The sequence below is a fragment of the Aythya fuligula genome, chromosome 10, assembly GCF_009819795.1.
Source record: "Aythya fuligula isolate bAytFul2 chromosome 10, bAytFul2.pri, whole genome shotgun sequence".
In the NCBI taxonomy this organism is placed as follows: domain Eukaryota; kingdom Metazoa; phylum Chordata; class Aves; order Anseriformes; family Anatidae; genus Aythya; species Aythya fuligula.
In genome coordinates this window covers 12,182,828-12,206,651 of record NC_045568.1, presented here as the reverse complement: position 1 = coordinate 12,206,651, position 23,824 = coordinate 12,182,828, and the positions used below count along the sequence as shown (strand labels likewise).

The following is a 23,824-nucleotide window of genomic DNA, read 5'->3' as shown; positions in this document are numbered from 1 at the left end:
GGAAGAGAAAAGAAAGGTAGTGAATGTCATAAACCTCAGATGAGAAACAAAAGTGTGCCCTGGAGAGCATCTCGTGCAGCCTTCAAGGACTGCCGGCTGCCTAATCTAGGGCACTCTTTGCATTGCTTTCAAGCTGTGTCAGCTGTTGTGTGATAAATGTCTCTACTTTCGCAGCACTCTAATTCAGACTTCGAAACCTCCAGTGACTGACGGCTTTCCCGGTTTGCTTACAGGGGGAGCCCATGAAGACTGGCACAAGTCCAGACCGCTGGTGCTCACTTACGTGAGGCCAGGTGGCCCAGCAGACAGGTAATGCTCCTCCAATATCTGCTTTCACAAGACAGACGGGCAGCTTTCACCACATTTTTGGACATGTGTCCTTCTTGTCCTCCTTGCTGGTGACACCCCAAGGCCTCTCTTGCTGGTGCTGTGGTGCTACAGAGGTGGTGTGGGGTCTGTGGTGTGCAGGCAGATTGGATCTGGTACTCATAGCATGGCCTATGAGCACCAGATACAGTGAGGTTTATGACCTAAACACCAGAAACTCCTCTTCCAGAGGCAGCCACCTAATTAACCCTGTGCAGATGAAGAGCTGATGCTATATTAGAAAGCAGGAGGCAGCCTATCTATTCTCAGGCTGCTAATTTAATGTGATGGGCCTGACACTATAAATAACCCAAGCTATTGTCCCAGGGAGTGTTCAACTCTTGCAGGATCAAAGTAATTTACTTTATATATAACTACACACACATATAAAAATATATAAATGAAAAAAAAAAGTAACTTTTGCCTGTTGGTTCCTACAGGGAAGGGTCTTTGAAAATTGGGGACAGGCTGCTGAGCGTTGATGGGATTCCTCTGCACAGCATGACCCACGCTGACGCCCTCAATATCCTGCGGCAGTGCAGCCAGGAGGCACTCTTCCAGATAGAGTATGATGTGACCATCATGGGTAAGGCCAAAATGGCTGGGGTGGCATTTTCTCTGACAGCCTGGAAAGTATGCAAGACTGGGGGCAGCAACTGGGATACTCAGTTTCAGCGCAAAAGTTGCTGAGCACTGTGCTGCCAGCATGGGCTAGGGGATAGAGTTCAAAGGCGGCTTAGTTGGAGGTATTTGAAATGTCCTTATCCAGTGACATGTCTCGACGGGAGTGTCGACTGATTTTAGAAGGGGAAAAGGAGGAATTTCTAATGTAGACAAAGAGGACATGGGAGAAGTCAGGGTTGAAGGGGATTGGAATGTTGGTACTCTGCCAGCCTTGCAAATACCGGTATTAAATGTGAGCAGGGCAATGAGCTGCAAGCAGGCATTGACTTGAAGTGGCAGTGGCTTTGGTTCTGAATTTTGACCCTGTTTAACTCTAGAGCTATTCCCTTTCTTAGAACTTTCAGTTCAGATCTGCTTCTGCAATAAACGAGGAGTGTCCAACTGATTGACCCCCAAAAGACAGAACTTACTGGAGGGCAGAGGATGGGTATTTCTAAAAATGATCTACACAGTAGATACCAACTTTGAGTGTTTTTTGTTTTTTTTTTTTTTCCTTTCCATTTGATTTTCAGTTTGAAGCTCAGGGAAAGGATTTATTATTAGCTACTGTAAAGTCATTTTGAGCTGGCTTTGTGACACACAGCTGTTACTGCAGGGAGTGTTGTTAATGAGTTTAAGGTTACTACAGAGTCTGAAGCTGTGCTGGCTCTGGAAGCTCACTGAGCTGTGTGTTCCATTTTGGTGTTGTATATGTGTCTCCAGAGGGGCTTCTGCTTGCACAGGAGCCACAAGCTGGACCAGTTTGAAGTCTCTTCTGCAAATCCCACAAACCAGTCCAGCACATCTGAGCCTGGGATCCAGCGAGAAATAGGAGTCAGATCAGGTTATTTCCTGATTTATCAGTGAGGAAGGAAATCAAAAGGATCTGTAGCTGAGAGAGTTTAATGCCACCCCACTGCCAAGAAAAGAGAGCTGAGAACACCAGAACTTGTTGCAAGAGGGTTGCTCCAGAATAAGCGAACTCCTTCTGCAACCCCTGAGGACTTTCTGCTTCCTTCTCTGTCTCCTTCCCACAAACTACCCTTCCATTCAGTACAAACTCCACAGGCATGGGCGTACGGAGCTGTCTCCCCTGGGGAGAGAGGCTGCCAGCAGCTGGGCAGCTGTGTCACACAGACACGCACCCTGCTGGGACAGCTGGAAGGAAAACTGGATGGCTCTGCAGTTACCTGCATGCTGCCTGGCTTCTGCCATGTTACAGTAGCAGCTGCTCTTTAGAAGTTGGCTGGCATTCAAGAAAAAGAGGGAACTCTTAAATTACGGAAATCAGAAACTACCCAAACCGCATTGTCTACCTTTTTCAAAGATTTTGATTGTGGAAGCTTTGCAGAGGTCAGTAAGGGCTGTTCTGCCCAGGATGTGGGACAGGCAGAGCTGGGGAGGGATTTTGCACAGAGCTTTGCAGTCTGAACAGAAGCAAACATTTAGTGGTATGTGGGAAATGGGCTTTGGTAGGTTTGCTTGTTTGTATGGTCTCCTGGTGCAAATGTTGCAGCAAGTTGACTGTTTTAGATCCTGCCTTGGAGCAAAAGATAGTCATGAAAGTGTTCAGTATTTCTTGAGAAACTCTCGCACCTGAAGCTGAACACAAGCAATATCAGGTTCTGTGCAGTGCTTCTCCCTCTTGTGTTGCTATACAGTGGGCCATCACTAGGTACATCCCAAGAAGGTATCAAACAAGCCCCTTTTCAGTTAATTTCTTCATAGACTGCTCCTCCCCATCCCCATAAAGGGGATGCTTTCTTTAAAGGCAAGATGATGCAGAACATGTAGCTTAAAACAATCTCTGCAGACAGTTTTGCCAAGGCAACGGCTAATAACTGCAGCAGGATGAGTGCCTCATCCCCAAATCACAAATATTACAGACATTCTCTTTAGCAACCAAGGGAAGATGATGAGAGAAGGGAAAAGCAGGTGCTGGAAGCAGTGTGGGGACACTAGGAGCCTGGAGGGAGCACCGCATTTAGCTGAACAGATGAACAAGATGTGGTGGGTGCAGCAGGTGTCTGGGACCTGAGCTTTGAGGAGAGCTGAGGGAAAGCAGTACCTGGATCTGTGCATGCTAAGGGAAGCCGTGAGGATGCTGGGGAGCTGCAGTTAAATGGGATGAAGAGACCACACAGTAAAACAGATCCTCTGCCCAGGGAGTGCCAACCAAGCCCTTAGTCGTACTAATGTTTTTTGGCATCCCTCCCTCACCCAGCCCACCGCCTCCCAAGGTGTGCTCTGTGATTTGGGGAGAAAAGTAACAACTCTGCTGGCAGTTTTTTAAAATGTGGTGGTAGGGCGAGGCTTCCCCCTTGGCAGCCCTGTTCCCATTTTGAAAACTAGCTCTTGCTGAAGGGGCTTGGGGAGCATGTGGCCACGCCGTTTGCTTGATTCATTGAAAGAGCCGGGGATGCCACCAGTGGAGAGGTGTGGGCAGACCCTAGAGGAGGGAAAGTTGTTTTGCCACATCTGTCCTTGGTGAGAGACCAAAGCTGCTGCAGGGGAGTGTTGAATCACGGCAGTCCCCAGCCGGCCATGCAGTTTCCCAGCCCAAATTGTGTGCTGAGGATGAGCTGCGTGGAGCTCTCGGTGTGAGGGCTGCAGCAGCTGCTCGCCACCGCCGCCAAGCATCCCCCGGCTGCTGGCTTCCACCAGGGAGGCCAGCGTAGGACAGGGCTGCAGCAGGCTTGCAGTCAAATTGGCTGAGATTTCTCAAGGCCACTGAAGGAATTAAATTAATTTCCATTTAAAAGGAGCGCAAACTGGGCACGCACCTCCCTTGGGCATGGGGAAAGTCTCTGCCTTTTGCTGATGCCAGATAAACATTGCAATAAACAGATGCTTTCCTGTGGCGACGCTCTATCTTGTGGGCCTTTTTAAAAAAGGGTAAAAATAACACGCACAAAAAATCCAACAAATAAACTGATCAGCCAGAAACTGGTGGCATTTGAATAGTTATTCTGTAAATAAGCTGTGTGTGCCGTGACACGAGGCACTGGGCTGCAAGCCGGGAGGGTTGAGTCATGGAGGGGGAAGCTCTCTGCTAGAGATGATGAACGAGCAGAGATTTGCTGGGTCCTCTCCTTCCTCTCTAATTATTTCCTTAAAAATAAGCTTTTGAGAGAACGAGCACTAAGAAAACAGCTGCTGATCCCCAGCCTTTAATCGGTGGAGAAACCAGCTCTCCTGTACCTTCAGCACTGGGGTGTCTGACTGCCTGGAGCAGGCTCTGCCTCCCTTGTGTCCACCATGATAAGGATGAGGACTCCTCAAGCGTATGGGTGTGAGTGGGTTTTGCACAGCCCTTTGTGTCCTCCAGGGACCAGGGGTCAGCCAAGTGGACAGGGCAATGGGATTTGCTGTACTTGAGCAAGTTTTGATCATCTTTCCTCTTTCTGTTTTGTTGGAAAGGGTTAGGGTTCACTACGTCTGCAGTAAGTCACCTGGTGGGTGCTGAATTTCCCCCTGAGCGTTTTGAAATGGGTGGAATTTGGGTTCAGAAGGAGAGATGCAGGCAGGATTTGGGGGCAGATGTTAGCTGGGCTTCTGGGACTGACTTTGGACCAGAGCTGCTGATACTGAATTTTAACAGGGTCCTATGCAATTTATTTATCCTATTCATTTAATCAACGCCACCTAAAAGGAAAATGTCTTCAAAAAGGTGGAGGACAAAGGTTTACTTGATTACTAAAAACGTTTTTCTGAAGGTGGATGAGGATCGGGTACATGCTTTCACCTCTGCAGTGTCAGGAGGTGTAGGTCTTTATCCAGCAAAGAGGAATTAGGTGGGATCCCTTTCTGTTTCCCATTGAACAAGCTTTCTGGCTATCCACTAAAAACCATATGTTTACGAAAAGTTGCATGACAGTTGTGCCTCAGTTTCCCAATCTGTAAAACGGCGCAGATCATGGCTCGCCAAACACCTTCAAACCCTTCCATGACAGTGAGCACAGGCATGCAAAACAGCATCCACAGATGCAGGGGGAGGCTGTGGATGTGCCTGGTGGAGCAGGCACACCTCGTGGTGCCGAAGCAGCAAGGGAATTGCCTCCCTGCAGGAAGGTTGCTGCGGGGCCTGCCCTGTCCTCTCAGCATTTCTGTTCAAATTAGCTTGGGTGTTAATCATGCCTCACAAATATTGCTAAACTGCAGACTCCTGACCTTTGATTTGAGCCAAATCTCTCCCTGGAATAATTAATAGAGGCTTGGTTGGTATTTCCTCGACAAATACCTCTGTAAAATGTATTTGGAACAATCCTGGTCTGTGCCACTGGAGGTGGGAGTTAAAGGGGCAGCAGGGTGGCTGTAGTGCACAGGGGTAGGAAGGACCATGGGCTGGAGGAATGACTGTGATTTCCTGGAGTGTTACTGAAAGCTGGGTCCTGCCATGCGAGAAGGTGCCCATGGCCCTTTCTTCTCACCACTGTGCTGAGACTTTCCTGGGAAACACTTGGCAAAGATGAAAAGCTTGGACAATGGTGAAACCGAGAGGAGCAGGTGTTTTTCTTGTGAAGAAACAGAGATCTAACACCCCAATAAGCTGTTTCCGTGGCCATTTTTACTATCTCCTCTTTGGCTGGAGGAATATATACATGTGATGAGTAAATCCCTTTTTGGAGCATATGTGCTGGACACTCATGGGCTGAAAAACTAATGTATAGCTGATGCTGTTGGAGGAGATCCTTGGTCTCTTGGTGCTTCCTTTGCTAATGAAGCTTAAGTGCACTTCCCACAGGCTTCGCCTGGATGCTGTGTGCACTTCGGATTGAGCTGTGCTTTTTGCCAGGGCCCACAGGTCTCTCCAGTGGTCCTTTCCAGCAGAGAATAAGCAGTGTTTTATTTGAAGCCTTGCATAACCTTAAATGTGGCTTGGTCCTGCTCCTTCCTCCCCCAGGAAAAAGGGTGCTGTGAGTAGATCAGAGCCTGAACATCCCCTGGCTGATCCCTACAAAAGGGAAAAATAAGTCTCCAGGGACGTAGCATCTTAACAAATCTCACGAAGGACCTTCCTGCAGCTTAGCTCCCAAGATCTGCATCAATGTTCCCATTTATCAAAGAACAAGAATGGGCCATGCATCACATTTTGGAGCCGAGTAGCATCAGCATTTTCAGTGGAGCATAGATTTGGAAGAGGAAAGCCTACCCATGAATAATTAAGGGCTGAGGAGGCATCAGGCTCTCCGAGGGCTCTACCAGCCACTCCTTGGAAGCAGATGCTAACAGGTGCAATTTTGTAGGAGTTTCATAGTCTCATTTACAGCATGCATTAAGCTTATTGCAGAAATGAATCGTTTAAACATGAGCTGCCCTTGTATTGTCTGATGGGGGAGAGAAGGCTTCTGTAAGCATGTGGGTAGGGAGCTCTGTGTCTCTGCTCCCAGAGCCACACTTGTGGAAATGAAACAAGCAGCTGCAGCGATATTCCTGAGCTGCTGCTAGAGTTGCTGGCTTGTGTTGGTGGTCAGCAGCATGCAAGACTTCTGAATACCTCAGAAAGCATAATCCTATTTCTTTGTGCCTTTTTTTGGGTTTGTTTGGGAAGAAACCTTAAACGGTGATGTCCTTCTGATTTTCTTTTGTGCTTTTCTTTTAAGTTGATGTGACTGCTGCATAGACTTTGAGCATTGTCTTCCTTGGTCTTGTTATTTAACCCAAAAAAAGAGAGGCAGGAGAGTTGTTTCCATGTGTGAATTGTTGTAATATCCTAGAATCACAGAATCGTAGAATGGTTTTGGTTGGAAGGGATCCCAGGGATCATCAGATTCCAACCACCCTGCTATGGGCAGGGACACCTTCCACCAGACCAGGTTGCTTAAAGCCCCATCCAGCCTGGCTTTAAACGCTTCCAGGGATGGGGAATCCACAGCTTCTCTGGTGCCTCAACACCCTCATAGTAAAGAATTTCTTCCTAATATCTAATCTAAATCTACCCTTATAGTTTAAAACCATTAATCCTTGTCCTATCACTACACTCGCTGACAAAGAGTCCCTGCCCAGATTTCCTGTAGGTCCTCTTTAGGTACTGGAAGGCTTTCTTTGTTAATTAACCATGCAATGCTAAGTTGTGGGGGTGTAGGAAGTCCCAACTACAGATTTACTTATGCTCAGGTCAGGTCAGCACAATTGTCCAATCTCGTCTGCTTCTGCATTTAGTGCAGGAAAAGTCTGTAGGAGAAGTGTCTTCAGATACCCTCTTGTTTTGCAGATACTGTAGCAAATGCTTCGGGTCCTCTGCTGGTTGAAATAGCAAAGACTCCAGGATCTACACTGGGAATCACGCTGACGACAACCACGCATCGGAACAAGCAGGTCATTGTCATTGATAAGATCAAGCCGGCCAGTGTGGTGGACAGGTAAAGATCTGAACAGGCTGCTCTGCTTCTTTTCCCTTCTCCACTGATTTTTTTTGTCATCTTGTTAGTTATTTACCATACTTCCCTGCCTCTCCTTTAAATGGCCATGCCCACATGTTCTTATCACCATGCATGCTAAAAATATCTGACCAGTGGACACTCCTCACCAGGAACAAATGTAATTCAGTGCACGTGAAAGCTGAGCTCTGTTTTAAAAACCTCAGGACTGAGTGCCCTGGAGCTGTGTAACGGCAGGCACCTATTGTAGAAATTTCTGTCTGGAGTCTTTTCCTGATGCACAAGTCAGCTTGTCACCCTAGTAATCATATCTCTGAATTGCTGCCTGGTAGGACCCACCACACTGCTGGGTGAACACCCAGCCATCCAGAGTGGCTATGACTGTGCACTAGTAAAAACTTGAAACATCTTTCCCAAGACACCAGCAGCCTGACTTGACCATCTAAGTTGATGTTTTTTGTCAACGTTTGAACCTAATGTTCAAGTTGAAAGTCAAAAATGAGATATGGAAAGAAATCATTTTAAGCAAAACAGCTGGATTTTGTCTGTTTCTGCTTCCAGCCAAAAGGACATGGAGTTTGGCCATGTGTATAATTGCCTTTCTTGCTGTTTCCTTTGCAGATGTGGCGCGTTGCATGTTGGTGACCATATTCTCTCCATTGATGGCACGAGCACAGAGCACTGCTCCTTATTAGAGGCAACTCAGCTTTTAGCTGCCACTTCAGAAAATGTCAAGCTGGAGATATTACCTGTTCACCAAAGCAGGCTGCCTTTGAAGCCTCCAGAAACAGGTATGTCCTGTGGGCAAACATTGTTGGTTGCCCTCAAAACTCACTTGAAGTTCCCACTGTGGTTCTCACTGCTTTTGAATGCTCACAACAGACTGTTTTGATGAAATGCACGTGATTAGATGACGTTCCTCAAGGATTGGAATTGGGAAAAAAAAAGGTAACATCTGTGCTTGAACGGAAAAACGGGAGTTGGGAATCCCAAGGTTGCTTTGCAGTGCTGCCTCTTAGTACTTTGGATAAAGAGACTTTAGTGGAGAGGGAGGAAGACAACTTTGGTGCTGGCAAATGTATTTCCAAACCCAGCTTTCATTGACAGGTGCCTGGTAAGGCTTTGTAAAGGACATGTCAGCAGCTAGGCAGGGTTCTGCTGGACTTCCTTAGGAAATAAAGCTGAAGCACAAGTGTTCATTTTTTGTCCCAGCCTGTTTGAATGACAGCTGTGTGTGAGCAGCCAGGGGCAAAGCGAAGGCATCCAGAGTGGCTGCTGTTTGTTATTTTTTTCTCTCTAAAGAAATACTAGAAAAAAAATCTTGCTCATCAAACTGTAAATACCTGTAAATTTCAAATGTTAGGAATTTGTCCTATGAGCATTCTTGTTGCTTACCTCTAGTTTTTTCTTCCATGTGGGAGGCTGAGTCAGGCTCTCATATATACATATTTGTGAAATCAGCCTCACTATAAGATTTGTTGCAACTGCTGCCTGCAGTTTTGTTAGAATCTACATTGGGCCTCTCGTAACTCAGCTGTTCCAGCTGGTTCAGTACCAGCCCCTTTTGCATCCATTTTGAGTCACTTCTCTCTTAGGAATGTGCATTTTAATAATCTTGGTGCACAGGAGCCCCAGGCCCAATTCGTTTCTCTATTCTCTTCTGGGGAAAAGAAGGTTTGGTGAAAAGAAAAATTATCTCTGTTGTCTTCTTTAACGTGATACAGTGAAACATAAGCTCTAATAACATCTTCATGTCTAGAAATAAATCTCTTACACGTCCAGTCCAATTTGTGCAGAATTAAAGCCATTTAACAAAGGGGACAGATGACTTGACCTTTGTGCCCAAGAAAAAATGGAAAGCTATAATCTTTTTTTCAGTGGCTGTTAAAATGAACTATTCTTCTTCTTCCATTAGTGCCCTGGTCCTAATCTCCTTTCAGAATATAGAATGAATATATGCATTCAGCAGCGGCTCAGGAGGAGGGAGATCTGTGGAAGGACAGATCTGTGTGCTCGGAGCATTTTTACCTGTACCTCCACACATCAGGCCAGTTTGCTGTGGCAGAAATTCAGCAGGCAAACTTGTGAGAATAATTGCAACACACCAGTATGAATAAATAAGGGGTGTAACAATCGTCTGCGCTTTTTGTTCAACTCTAACACATGAGGGATCAAAGGGGAGGATGCAGTTCATCGACATAGCTGTCAGGAGGCAGAAATGAGCACCAGTGCATGGGCTTAAACCTTCACCAGTGCTGATGGGGATGGAAAAGGCAGTGGGGACAGGAAAGAGAGCGCTTTGGACAAGAGGAGCAGCTCATGAAGCAGTGCTCTTCAGGGGTGTAACCAGCCAGAGCATTGTGCAGCCCATGGTGAGGAGCCAAGGAACCACACCAAAGCTGATGATCTGCATTAGGACCTAGGAGAGACTCTGCCTTCTGCTCCAGACACTGAAAGCCAACTCCACAGCCTGCTCTTTCTGACTTTAGGGAAACAAATGAGGGCAGTAAGGAAAGATGGGCCAGGCAAAAGCAAACTGTCTTGGTTGGCAGGAAAGTGAAGCCCAGAGAAAGCAGCTGAGGAGAGGAGATGATGCAGAGGTGTCCCTGCTTGGCACTTGCATTGCTGAGTCCATCCAGCGTGTGCATGCATGGGGCTTGTGATGTTTTTTAAATACAGCTTCTTGTGCAATGAAAATCTGGTACTGAGGAAGTGGAGAGAGATCTGAAGCTGCAGCTTCCATGAAAAATTATGGTCCTTGTGGTCTAATGCTGAAGCACAGGATTTGTCAAACAGAGTTTGCTTTCTCTGCAGTGCTGGGGGCATTTGGAGAGTTTGTGGGAGGATTATGCCCTGCTCACAAGATCAGTGGGAGCGGATGGTGCCTGTGAGCAGCGCTGGGATGGGTGGCTTTCCTCAGGCACCGATGATGTGCAGAAAGCTTGGGGAAGGCTGTTGTAGGTTTTTATCCCATTATTGTCCCAAACCTCTTTTCTTCCCCCACTGCACTGACATCTGAGTTTCGTAGGCCTTTTTCTGTTGTGTCAGATGTGGGCTAAGAACTTAGAGACAAATGGGAGAGGTTTAATTACTATCAATGGATTAAATGGTTTTGTATATATGCCCATAAGCTCTGTCACTTGTGTTCAAAGTATTTCATTTTATTAGGAATTCTGTTTTTGTCTAGATGCAGCCACACTCGCTCTTTGGATTTTTGTTTTTAAAAGCCTGCTGACTCTGAATTTCCTTTTGAGTCCACAAAATTGAAACCCCAGAGCTGGAAATGGACATTTTAAGAGCTTTATAGAGTAGGTGCTAAACTCAGTAAATGTTTAGCAAATACTTTGAAATAGTAAGTATGTTGGTCAGAAAACCTGACCTAAAGGATTCAGATAAGAAAAATGGATTTTCAGTGTTAAAAGACGCTAACAGCTGACCTTTATAAGAGATCTCTGGGTAGACACACTGGATAAACTGAGTCCCTCTCCCAGGTTTGCACGCTCAGAAAGCTCTGGTAGTGCCAGCTCCGGTGGGGGTCCCGTCTGTGTGGAGAGCACAGAGCCCGGAGGAGGTCTCAGCTGGGAGAGTGCCAGTGGTTGCAAGGTTAAGAGCTGTGATGCTCTGCTGTGGGATGCTGTTCGTGCTCAGCTGAACAAAAGAGACACTTGCAATCTTGCTCATTAGCTGGCGATTCCTCACAGAAGAAAATTGATCCAGACAGCATGGTGCAGGGGTTCAGGAGAGAGAACTCATTGCTGCTGGGCAAGGCCAACTGAATCTGCCCTGTGCTGCCCAGGAGCAAAAGGAGCATCAGTGAGAGGAGAACAGGGACCTGTGCCTGGGGGTGTGTTTGAGGCACATCAGAGGGGATTTGTGGCATCGGGACCTGATGCTGCAAAGCTACAGTTCCTGGGACAAGGGATTTCTAGGCGATGGATGCCACACTGCAGCTAAAGCTGTTGTGTGGCCTTGAATAGAGCCTGCCACGTTGGTGCCGTGTTTTAATTTGCCGTTTGCCATAGCGTTGGCATCTCTTCCTGTGTTGGTGGCCCTGTGTAATTGCCTGTAAGCAGCAGCGTGTAAAATCCCTTTTGTTCTGGTAAGCTGCAGTCCGCCCTTTCCATGTGTGCACCCTGCGACAGATTGCTAGCCAAGAGCAGCCACCGAACATCCAAACGCTGAAGCCAAGAGAAGTGCTCAGAGCGCTCCTAGGCACGTGTGGAAGGCATCGAGTGCTGTCCTGGGAGGGCAGCAAGGTGGGAAACAGCACGAGGAGGTTTCCCCGGTGCTGTCGGATAACGCTGATGGTCTCTGTGGGAAACTCGTGGCTGGAGGCAGCTTCTGCACGTCGCACAACAGACTGCAAATGGTAATGACATCTGTGCGCTGCCAGCACAGCTTAGTCAGGCCGTTGGCTCAGGACACGGAGTTTTTTAAGGGGAATGGGTGGATATCTGCCACTTTGCATCAAGTGTCACGAGGTTACACAGGGATGCGTTTTTGCTGCTGGTGCTTGACACGCCACGGTTGCACTCTGGCGTGTTCAGAGCCGGTATGAGGCTCTGTCCTACAATCTCTTGCCCTATGCTTCTTACTTTTTCTTTCTCTCACTTCTCCTCCCTACCTGTGCTGATTTCTGCTCCCCTGGGTGACATCAGTCAAGGTGCAGAAGAGTGACCACCACCACTGCTGGGACCCCTGCGTCAACTACTGTCACACCCACCACCCTGGGCACTGCAAGACGCCCACCTGGAACCAGACGTCTGGACAGGATTACTGCAAATGTAAGCCCAGAGCACAGTGTTGTCCCCATTCCTGCATGCGTTCGTGTAGTGCCTCTCCAACTCCGTGGCCTGGGCTGTCATTTATTTCCTCCAGAGTCACCTGGGTCTTTTTCTACAGGCCCAATGCTGAGGTGCAAAATCAGTATTTGGTGCCTGCTGCTCTGCATGCACTGAGCTGGTAACTGCAATGAGAGCAGTGTGCTGGGCAGACCAGTGCTCCCATCCCCTTATCCCACACCCCTGTGTCCTGCTTTCATATGGGCCAGGGAAAAAACTGAGTTGCTGTGGGACAAGGAGGGCAGCCCTGGTGATGTGTAGGAACATGGTACACCAAGGCATCCAGCTCGGCCCTAGCACTGCACTGCGTGATAGAAGAAGGACTATGGATGCTTCAAAATATGTTTGTAAACACATATCTTGCGGGAAGCAGATTCTGTTCAGCCCCAGGTTTCTGGTCTTAGGGCAGTGAGGCAGGCAGGAAACATTGTGCTGTGTATTGGGAAGCAAGCAGGGGAGCTCAGCAAGTTCAAGCTCTGGTTTCTCTTCCTATGCATTTAAGGTTCTTTAGTGCCATTGTGCCAACCAGCTGTTGGCTGCCCTGCATCAGTGACACGTTTTTCACCTGGTAGCCTCAATGGCCAGTCACTGGAGTCTGCAAGCCAGAGACCAATGTCCATCTTGAGCCCAAGCCCTCCCTGATAGCTCTCCTGGAGCTACACGGCCAGGATGTGGGCTCACCTCAGCTTCAGCCCTGGGAAGAAGGAACTAATCCAAAACTATTAGGAATGGGGTGAATATCTATTGGGTGAACCCAGAACTGCATTTCTTTGTGTGTGCTTTAACACGCTCTGTATTTCCCCAGCTCTGGTGGCTGCCAACTTCTCGTCTCCCACCATGAACGCGCAGGGCTTCCCCTGCCAGAACTCCAACACGCTACCTCGCAGCTCCCACCCCATGAGCCCCCGCACCACCATGCTGAGGAGGAGGCAGAAGAAGAAGGAGCACAAGAGCTCACGTAAGAGTGGTGAGGGGCTGGGGATGGGATGGACGGGTGCGCGTGCCCTCCTCGCTGTCCTTACTGCCCTTGCCGGCTGTTAGCTGGGTGGGACAGCTCATCCCAGCGCTGCCACAGCCTCCCTCAGCCTTGGTCACCGGCCTCACAGCCAGGCCAAGGTCTGTGATGCTGACTGTGGCTGCCCTGACCTTCTGCCTCTCTCCTCCTCACAGTGTCGCTGGCCTCCAGCACAGTGGGTCCTGGTGGGCAGATAGTCCACACGGAGACGACAGAGGTGGTGCTCAGGGGAGACCCTTTGAATGGCTTTGGACTTCAGCTCCAGGGAGGCATCTTCGCTACCGAAACCCTGTCCTCCCCACCTCTCGTCCGTTTCATTGAGCCTGACAGCCCGGCAGAGAGGTTAGAGACCTTGCCCTTGGATGCTGATGGTGCTGCTGCTGACCATTTCATGGTTTGGTTTGTTTTCTCTCCTCAGAGGCTCATTTAGATATTTACTATCATCCTTGTAATATCTCCCATTCTTCACTGGGCATGGTTTACTGTCACTGCCATTTCTGCACTCGTCGGCTGACCGCGGCCTCCCTCGCATCCCAGGTGAACGTCTTGGCACCAGGCTACGGCTGTTCTGGGAGGAGGAGGAAGGGAGCGTGTGTCTGTGTGAGAGCGCCATTCCCATTCCTTTTATTTCTTTTGCTTTTTCTTATTCTTTTTCCTTTTCTTTCTCATTGAAAGATAAAGCTTTTGTCTGGTTGCAGAAAGGGGAAAAACATACACAAACGGGCCCCAGAAAGTGTTTTCTGCCTGGTTTCGTTGTAGCAGAGCCCAGCTCTATAAATTGGCCTAAAAGTTTTGAAGCACTGAGGAGGGCTCTGTTTGAGGGGCAGGTTGAGGTGCATTTAAGCACTTCTGCTTTTGGCTCAATAATGCTGGGAAAAGAGCAGAATGGAGGAGCAGCATTAACTGCTCTGTGTGACCCCTGGGGAAACAGAGAGCAATGACTTCTGCAGTGGCCGAGCCTCAGCATGGGAGCTCTGCTTAAACTTCTTCCAAAACCTTTGCTGGCTGGGTTTAAAGTCTGCTCAAGTGCCTGCGCACTACAGAGTAGATGCCCTGTAATGATGCTTCTTGTGCTGAATGGAACAAGCCCCAGCATGGGACTGGTGTTTCCTTTTGCAAATGCAAGCTCTCGCTGTGCCGTCTGGTCTCTCTGTGTGTCTCCAGGTGGCCGATGCAGAGGCAGGGAGGAGCACGAGTGCCTGGCACTGGGCTGTGTGCGAGGCCAGGCTGGGAGGACTAGGGCAAGGGACTGGAACAGGAAAATGTGTTGTCCCAAGCAAGGCAGGTTAAGAGCGATTTCAAAAGCCTTTTATGCTTTTGTTTGTTTGCAAACAAAGTTTAGAAACCAAAGTGGTGGCATTTTGTTCTTTTTCAATCCTCCATTACCAGGGTGAACTTGGCTCACACTGCAAAGCAACAACGTCCTTTTATAAATCAGGCAGCAACAAAGCCTGCTGTCCCCCGGGAGGAGGGAGATGTGCTGAAATCTGCCTGGCTTTGCTTTATCCTCTTGCCAAGCCTGGAGTGAAAGCAAAGACTGGTGGTGCGGACTCGCCTGGCTCTAACATGTCACACACGCTGCTCTCCCTTGCTGCTCCCAGCCAGCAGGATTCGCGCTCTCTTGGCTGCCGCCCTCTGCTTTTTGATGGCAGGGAGCAATCCTCTCTGTGCCTACAGTGTGGATTTGATTTGGGGATTAAATCTCTCCAGTGTATTTCTTTCTTTCCTAGATTGTGCTGCTCTTCCTGGCTGGCAGGGAAACATTGGTTTTGCTCCCTAGCTTGAAGTGATAAGTGTACTGGGTTTACAGGGAGGTGAAAAAGGCAGTTTGGTGTTTCCATTTCACTTTTTGTTTCTTACTATCCCATGGAGCTTGTTTGCTCAATCTTTGCTAGATACCTTTTTCCCTGCCTTGACAGGTTCTGCTGTAACCACAGCTCAAGACATTGGAACCATTTTCCTCCCCTTTCCCAAGTTAGGCTCTTGGTTGAGGCTGCTGGACTCTGCCTTCTTGGGCTGCAGTTGCTGCTCTTTGCAAATGTGGGTGAGCAGCAGGGGTAGAGGGACTGGGTCACCTGCATCTGTCATGCACGTTCACACACTCTTGTGCAAAGCCTGTGAATCTCGATTTTCTGTGCACAGGACATGATCTGCAATTGCTTTGCCCATCTGTCTTGCCTGGAGGAGCTGCCTCTCGGGTGTTTAGCAAATTTGAGCAGTACTGGTGAGGACAGTGTCACCCTCTTTTCAAGGAATTAGTTTGTTTCACATTTATTATCTGCGTCGTTTTAGCTTGCAACAGGCAGTTTCAAACAAAAGCTGACATCTCCCTGACTTGTGATTTGTTTTACAGACAATAGTCTCTAACAGACATTCCCACCCCACCCCTTGTTTTGTCTCCTGGATGCAAGATGAAGCCTTTAGGCTCAAAATGAGACAGTGCTTCAGCCCCTGTTATCAGCAGAGAGGGTGTAATGGGAAGAAGCCTGACGTCCCTTCTTGGCTGCCTTGAAACAAGCAGCTTTTTTATCACTGACAGCAATGGGAGAGTATCTGGCTTCTCCATCCCAGTATCCAAAATCAATGCTTCCTGCTGTGTTACATGTTTTCTGGCTCTGCTCAGACACAGATCATCATGTTTCTGGCTTTTGAGGATGAAGAGTTTGCAAGAGGGAAGTTCAGCAGCTGAGTGATGTCAGCACAGCTTTGATCTTTTGGGGGTTGTGACCCACGCAGCGATGTACACGCACAGCAGTGTGCATTTGAGCCATGCAGGTCAACTCAGGGGTGTGTAAGGGCATGACACGATGGTTTTTGCAGCCAGCAATGTGGCTGTGGTCACAGCTGCTGCTGCTCACTCCACAGCTGGAGTGACTGCACAGATGCTGATGACGACGAGTGAGATCTTCAGCACATCCCCAGTCCAAGGCTTGAGTTTGCACTGCTCTGTGTCTAGCAGGACACCTCCACTGTTCCACTGCTTCTGTAAGCCCAAGGAATGAGTCACAACAAAATGCAAATCTCTGCAACCCGAAGGAAACCTTCCTGTCATGGACTCCAACACACCCATAGGGCTCTTTCGCTCTTTGAGATGCTTGAACTCTTGTTCTTTGATTTTTAAGCACTTCTCCTCCCGTGATCTCAAGGTACTTTGTGAGCTCTAATGTTAGACTGTGCAGCTCGGAGATGCATGCACTCTCTGGGAAAGCTCTCTGAAAACTTCATGCAGGATCCCATAGCAGCGTCAGTGAGAGGTCTGCAGGAGCCTTGGCTCCCAGGGCCCTGCTCCCATTGCAAGGGCACATGGCAGTAGGAAACTGATGGTGAAATCATTCTGAAGAGTTAATGAGGCACATCAGGTCTCCTCACCCTCATGGTTGGAGGTAGGAGGTTGTGGCTTCACTCCACAAACTTTTAAAACCTGCAAGACTGGGGTTTCTTTGTAAAGAAAAAAAAAAGCTGTCTTGCATGAAATATCAGTGGAAGCTGGCTTCTAGAAAGGTCAGGACAAAGGATGTAGTTGATCGTTTAACAGCAGGGGAATAAAGATTGGCAGAGGCTTAAAACAGGCTAGCTGATGCCTTCATGGGAAAACAACTCCAAACATAGAGGCGAACCTTAGACTTGTTTCCATAACTCTGAGTCTGTTTTGGAAACCACACCGTAGCTTACGTTAGTGATGGTTGAGTGCTCTCCCATGCTCTGCTCGAGTGAATGGCCTTACAGACAGGTGCTGAGTGGGAAGTGGAACAGATGTGGTTATAGCAAGCAACTGATGAAGAGTGTGGAGAAAGAGGAGGATGGGAAACCTATTGCCCATGGCCAGTGATGTGGAACACTACACTCTTGTCTTTGTAGAGCCATGGGTTTGTGCAGATTAGCTGTGGGAGGTAATGTGCAGGATTGTCTTGCTGGGATCACAGTCCATTAAAAAAAAAAAAAAAAAAAAAGAAGAAAAAAGAAGAACAAAGGATGGGTAATGAATGTAGTGGTTCATGTGTGAACAAACATTTCTTATAAATACAGAAGAGTCTCAAGAGGCAAACCATGCTGTAGCAGTACATCTCCAACATAGCCCTGCTGTCATTATTCTACTTCCAAAGTGAAAAAACCTGCAGATCTATGCTCTTTGTGAAAGTGGGTCTAAACCAAAAAGCCCAAAGTGCCAGTTGTGGTTATATTGGCGGGCTATCACATCAGAATAATATTGGCCTTTCAGGGCAGTTAAACAGTATCAATGTACATTTGGCTTCCAGAAATGCAATTACAAGGGATAAATGATTATCCAATTTGCCGAGACGTTTCAGTGAGTTCATTGGATTGTAGCTTCAGTATTAGCCATGTATTAAGCAGAGGACTCTGTGCAATTTTCAGTGCCATTAGTTTGGTTTCCAGTGGATGCAGCCACACAGAGAGAGATGTGTACTGTTAAATAGGGTAGGAGGGCTCATGTCCTTGAAATTCATCACTCGCATGTCTTGGCCATGGTATTGACTTTTAGGAGGGGACGGGTTTCTTTTTTTTTCCCTGCAAGTTGCAGGAAATAAAAGAAATATATATAAATTGTATTTGAGAGTGAAGTATGTTTGAGCTTGAGCAAACCACAAGGGTTTGCTGCCTTGTGACCTCTCAGGAGCTCCTGGCCCTGGGACACACATTGCAGAATGAGTTATCATCTCTTTGAGGCCACTTCTGCAGGATCTGTCGGTACTCTGTGTGTCTTCTAACAGATTTGTCTGGTAAAAGTAACTCATGGCTGGCTGTGGGGTTGTTTCTTTCCTCCTTTCCTCCTTCTTCCCTGCCTCCTTGACCCCTTCCCCTCTTTTCCCAATACGGACTGCAGGTGTGGGTTGCTGCAAGTAGGAGACCGAGTCCTTTCTATCAACGGCATTGCGACTGAGGATGGGACCATGGAGGAAGCTAATCAGCTTTTGCGGGATGCTGCGCTCACGAACAAAGTGGTGCTGGAAATTGAATTTGATGTTGCAGGTAAGTTGCCAAAGGACTTGCTGCTCCTTACCACCTGCCAGACTCTGCCAGTGCCTTTGCTACCCTGTAGGAGGGAGTGTGTTCACAAAACTACATCAGGTTTTTGCTAGAGCTCAGGCAAGGCTGAAAAGACCCTGGGAGGAGGGCCTTTCCCATTTTTTTGTTGATCTGTAATGCTCATTAAGACAGAGGGTCCTTCCCCTGATCCTTCAATAAAAGCCTTCTTTTCACCACTTGGCTGAGGTAAGCCTAGTGAGTAGATGAAGGAGCCACCTGCTCTTTAAACATTTGATGATTAATATGTGTAATATTTGTATTAATCTATGGTCTTGAGGAAAGGAGAGAGCTGAAGCAATTGGCTGGAGCTAAAGTGCAGCTTTGTATTTGGAAGGAAAAAAAAAAAAGTCTTTTTCTTTTACATTTACAAAGCTGCTTCAACTCCAAAGTACAATGTGATGTGAGCACTTCACTTGATGTTCAGAGCATGCATTTTTAATGAGAATCCAAACCTTAACCTGAAGTCCTTGGGGCCTCAGAGAACAACCTTATTTGAACCAATAAAGCTGAGTTTGATGGGCTTGTTTTTCTTGGTTCCAAAGAAACCATCCATGCCGATGAAAACTCTCTCCTTTCTCCTGTTTTCTTTTTGTCTGTTTTTGGCTTTATAGAGTCTGTCATACCCAGCAGCGGCACTTTCCACGTTAAATTGCCCAAGAAAAGAGGTGTAGAGCTTGGAATTACAATCAGCTGTAAGTATTGCTCAGACTTTCACTAGCAGTTGCAAGAGCCACTGCTTTCTAACCTGGCACATCAGAGAGGCCCAGCAGAGAGAGAAAAGGTTATGTGGGGTTCCCTGGTAGCACTCACAGGGCTGGTGATTTATTCCCAATTAAATTGGATGTGTAGTTCTTGCCTCCAAGAGCTAGAGACCGCAGAAAAAAAACAGCTGCTGAAGGGTCAGGGCAAAGGATGCATCCCTGAGGAGCAGCTGAGCAGTTGGTGTGCGCTGCAGACTAATATTATGTTAGGTTATTAGTAATATTATTTTTATTTCCTTGCTCATAGTTGTGTTATGTTCCTTGCAAAACGGAATTGCTTGGGTCTGGTGGGAGCCTTGCAAGGAGAGGTGGAGGGAGGAAAAAAAGTGCAAGGTGAATTTGCAGCCAGAGGGTAGAGAGGGGAAACTGCCAGGAGAGGAAGGAGGAGGAGGAGGAGGAAGAGGCTGATGGGACTCAGGAGAACAGGGGGTCACTTTAGGGACGGGTTTGTTGCAACACAGGGAATGGTTGCACTGACTAACCCCAGCTGTGGAGGGGAGACCTGCCTGCCGGGACTTGGTGGGTACCAAGAGAACGAGACATCAACCTTTTTCTTTCTTCTCTGTCTTCTGCTCACTCTTGATTAATTATCTTCATCTCTGTTCTGGACCTTATTTTGCATTTGAAGACCTTTGGGCCTCTTTGGAGGGAACACTGTGAGGAGATGATACAGGCAGATCCATCCCAAAATTTTGGCATATTGGGATGGTCTTACGCCTTGCACCAGTGAACTTTTCCTTTAAACAAGTGTGAACTGGACTCACATCATTCATCCCTCTTTCACTGCTGGGTAACCTGACTTGAATCATCTCAGGCTGGCCATGCCCAGAGGCAGCCACCACATCTCAGATGAAACAAAGCAGCTTGTGAAACTGCAGCAAGGGGATCTTTTGTCTCAGCTGTCAGGAGCGTGGACTCAGCTGTGTCTGGGGGATGGAGTCACTAAGAACGCTTTCAAAGTAGGCTTCATTGAAATAGATAAACTATTTGCAATTACTTCTTGGTGTTTGCAGCATTAGTTTGTGAGTTAATTCGAGGTGCTTTGGTCTAAGGGGTGTGTGTCTTAGGAGAGACTTGAACATCCACAGGGTCATGACTTTGCACCCCATGTTATTTCTTCTCCCTCTTCCCAGTTTCCCTTGTTTGTGCCATGAGCTGAGAAACAGCAGTACAACATCTAACATTTGGACTGCTAGCAATTACCGTTTGAAGACATCAAAGTGCCTTCCAAAAGCAGTGGGGTGTCTGTAATGCCGTTCACTGGTGGGAGAGCAGGGGCATGGGGCAGCAGCCCATGGAGGCACAGCTCACGCTGGGTCCCTCGCCTGCTGCGTTAGCATTGCAGTCTCAGGTAGAAACCCAGGGTGATGGATCTGGGAGCAAACTGCTGGCTTGAGCGTGGCCAGGATTTCACTCCTTTTAAGCTTCAAAGCTTAGATTTGATCTGGGGCTGGAGAGCAAAATGAACCCGGAGGTTGCCAGCAAGAATATTAGTTTTTATTTGCGGAGTCTCACTGCAATGGGATCTGCTTTGGATGGGCATTTACACTTCAAACGTATTTTAATGTTGGAAATGTTTTCGTTTGAAATGTGTTTAAAAAATTGATTTCACACACTTTTTGGATATCATTGCTAAATAAAAAGAAACTGAACCCTGGATTTTAAATAGTTAGATGCCCATTGTCAATTGCAAAGCAGTTTTTTAATAATATAATACATTTGATCTTTTTGATTGTTGCCCGTGTTTAGAGGCCATTGGTTAAGAAATGCGTATGCATAAACTTAAGATATATCTCAGTCCTTCGCTGAGTCAAAACACAAATTGTATTCACAAACAGAGCAAAAGATAGAGATCCAGAAAATGTGGTGGCAAGGATGAAATGCTAGTTGCATCCTAATTCTGTTTTCATATATTAGTCCACATAAGCCTATTTCCACAAGACCCTTAGCGAATTATATCATCATTTTGTCACTCTGTGTCTGACCAGGCAGATAAATACACCAGTTTCAAACATTTAAACCAAAGCAAGCAGACATATGGTAAGTACCTCCTGCAGAGACATGATGTGCATGCAGGAGTGTGATGCAAGCAGCAAGAAATAAGAAGTAAAAATAACCCTTCTCTGTTTTGCTCAGTTCCTCCCAGTCCTGATTTGAATGCTTGTATAGATCCAAGCTTTATAGCTTCCTTCTGACAAGGAAAGGCATATAGCTACTGTTGAAAGTAGCAGAAACTGGGCCAGATTAAATAGATGACAACCTGGGGGAATCAGTACAAGACCTTTGCTGTCATGGCTTCAGACTTGGGTTTGTTCTAAAACTTTGCGGCACACTGTAGATGAAAGATGAGTTGCTTTCACTGAGTTTTACGTCTTGGCTTCCATGGGCTCATCTATAGACCGTTCCTCTGTCTAGGAAGGTTTGAGGCTGCCTTCTTACATGGGCAAAAAGTGTTACAACCTGATCGGAGAAGTGCTACAGGAATAAAAGCGGTCAAGTTCTTACTGTGCTGTGACTCTCAGAGCTAATCGGGAGATGGGCTAAATAAAGGTGGGGGTGAGCAGGAGTCTTGATGGATGGAGTGAAAGAATTCATATAATGGAGCCGGCTGCCCGAGGAATCATAAATCTGTTGGAAAACCTCATAAAAAGGATGGAAACCCGAGAGGTTTCTGTATGAAGAGGGCAGGAACTGCTGTTTTTGGTATGAACATGCTGAAAGGTTTTGTGCTTGCTCCTGGTTAGGGGTAGGTGCTTGCTGAGGCCTCTTGTCTTCTTCAGGGTGTCTCCATTTGCTAGGAAGAGAAGGGTTGGGGCTGAGTGAGCCCCTGGTGGGGATGAATAGGAAATCCAAGGGATGAATCTCTTACTGACTCTGCTTTGTATTTCAATGCCACCTTGATGCCCTTAAACCTTACTTCGGCCTCCTACCTTTGCTAAATGAAAATGAGCAACGCAAAGCAGCAAAGCTGCCTTGTTTGCACCGCTTCTTTGTGTTTCGTGCAGGGGTGAAGGGACAAGAAGCCAGCAAAATCAGTCTCATTTTCTCCAAACTCCAGTGCCTTGGTGTCTGTCACAGGGAGACGGCTGCGTTTGTTTTTAAAACTGCTGCTCTTATTGAAAAGCAAAGTGCACGCTCCTTTCTGCCTCCGCACAGCTCAAAGGGACGTGTGGGTGGCGAAGCTCAGTTGTTTGCAGAAACCTCGGAGGTGCTCTGAGTGCTGGGGATGCAAAGAAGTGCAAAGTGAGATTTTTGACGCAATGATGTGAAGATTTGGCTCTTGTTAGCCTGAGCCGCTTGTCTCCATTAGCAGAACACATGGCATAAGTGCTCTGATCTTCCTGGTTGCATTCAGTTCTAATGATGCAGTTACGCCTTTGTAGATTTTTCTGTAAACCTCCTACAAATTAAAATCTCCGACAGCGAGAAGCTAAAAGTCATGTTTTCTTGTATGCTCAATACCTGACCTCTTAAAATAAGATGCTCATTTGCCATTAGCCTCTGGAGAACGATGGTTGAAAAGATTGCTTTTCTGTTTTCCTTTTTTTTGTTTGTCTCAAATATCCTTTTCAAGGGCTACTTGCGAAATTCACTGCAGGGTGCAGGGCTGTTGTTGCTGCTTAGATATTGAAATTACCGTTCATTTTAGCTATGCATTAATGCTTTATATAGCATGTTTATCAAATTACCTTTCTATAACTTAACAAATCAATTCCTGTGCCCTTGCAGTGAAGTGCTGCAGATAAGGAGCAGGTACTATATCTGCTTGGGGGTGATAAAGCCAGAATTTGGATGGATAGATAACTTCGATTAAGTCTCTTAAGCAGGGTAATCACTGTCCTAGTGACAAGATGGATCTGTGAGCTGACCCAACCCGGCTTTGCTGGTGCTGGATTAACCCAGGACCTGCCACCAGCCTGGCAGAGCGCGTCTGTGAGCGGCAGCGTGTCCCTGGAGTCTCCTGTCTTACCCCACGCTAACACAGCAACCTGAAGAGATTTGCAGCTGATTCACTGTGATGCAGTTACTGAAGTGAGATGTTCTGCCCAGGCTTTGCTACCCGGAGATTTTGAAAGGAAATAGATCTGCGGTGGTGTAAATATCCTGCTGGAGATGCTGATAATTTATGCACCTGCTGCTAAAACTAATGACGGGAAAAGGGAAAAGTTGGGTTCTGGGGACTGGATTTTCACTGCTGCTCCTTGTGATCGATTCTGATTTGCTTTTATTCCTCTTTTCATTCCGTAGCTATCCTGAGATTATTGGGTTTCTGATTTTGTTTGTTTTTCCACCCTTTATAAGCATTTGCTTTCTTAAATGTGTTTGTATGGCATTATTACAAGTTCTTTAATTACACATTGGCAGAGTGCTGCTTCAGCATGATCGATAACGAAGGGCATTCATAACCGTTTGAGGCGCTGATGCGTGTGAGATATGTGCTTGCGCTCCTTGGAGGGGAATAATTTACCGATGCGAGTCACTATGCATTCTATTAAAACCACAGAAAGGACATGTGTTTCTGGCCTTGTCATCCATCAGAGAGTAAATGCCGAGTGAGCCAGAATCCCAGCAGAGGTGGCGAGAGACTGAAAGCAATTTATAAAAAGTAAATAACAGTATTGATCAATTCACCTTTTTATCACTGCCCTGTCACCACCGCCAGGCAGTGTTTTCATGGTGAGTTTCTCCCCCCACCCTACGCTTCTGCATTCACCAACTGTTTATTTATGGAGCTTTCTCTGGGTCACTGGA

The 23,824-nt window shown here is 47.1% G+C and overlaps 1 protein-coding gene across 1 annotated transcript in view; it reads left to right on the top strand.

The window, feature by feature from the left end:
• The window catches only part of GRIP2 (glutamate receptor interacting protein 2), a 75,574-nt gene that overhangs the window by 27,777 nt on the left and 23,973 nt on the right, over positions 1 to 23,824 (top strand). The window contains exons 6-14 of the mRNA XM_032194457.1: positions 234 to 309; positions 807 to 952; positions 7,244 to 7,391; positions 8,031 to 8,200; positions 12,068 to 12,193; positions 13,056 to 13,208; positions 13,421 to 13,607; positions 18,109 to 18,254; positions 18,923 to 19,003. Coding sequence (XP_032050348.1) covers positions 234 to 309; positions 807 to 952; positions 7,244 to 7,391; positions 8,031 to 8,200; positions 12,068 to 12,193; positions 13,056 to 13,208; positions 13,421 to 13,607; positions 18,109 to 18,254; positions 18,923 to 19,003 — 1,233 coding nt within the window. The remainder of the gene's footprint in view (positions 1 to 233; positions 310 to 806; positions 953 to 7,243; positions 7,392 to 8,030; positions 8,201 to 12,067; positions 12,194 to 13,055; positions 13,209 to 13,420; positions 13,608 to 18,108; positions 18,255 to 18,922; positions 19,004 to 23,824) is intronic.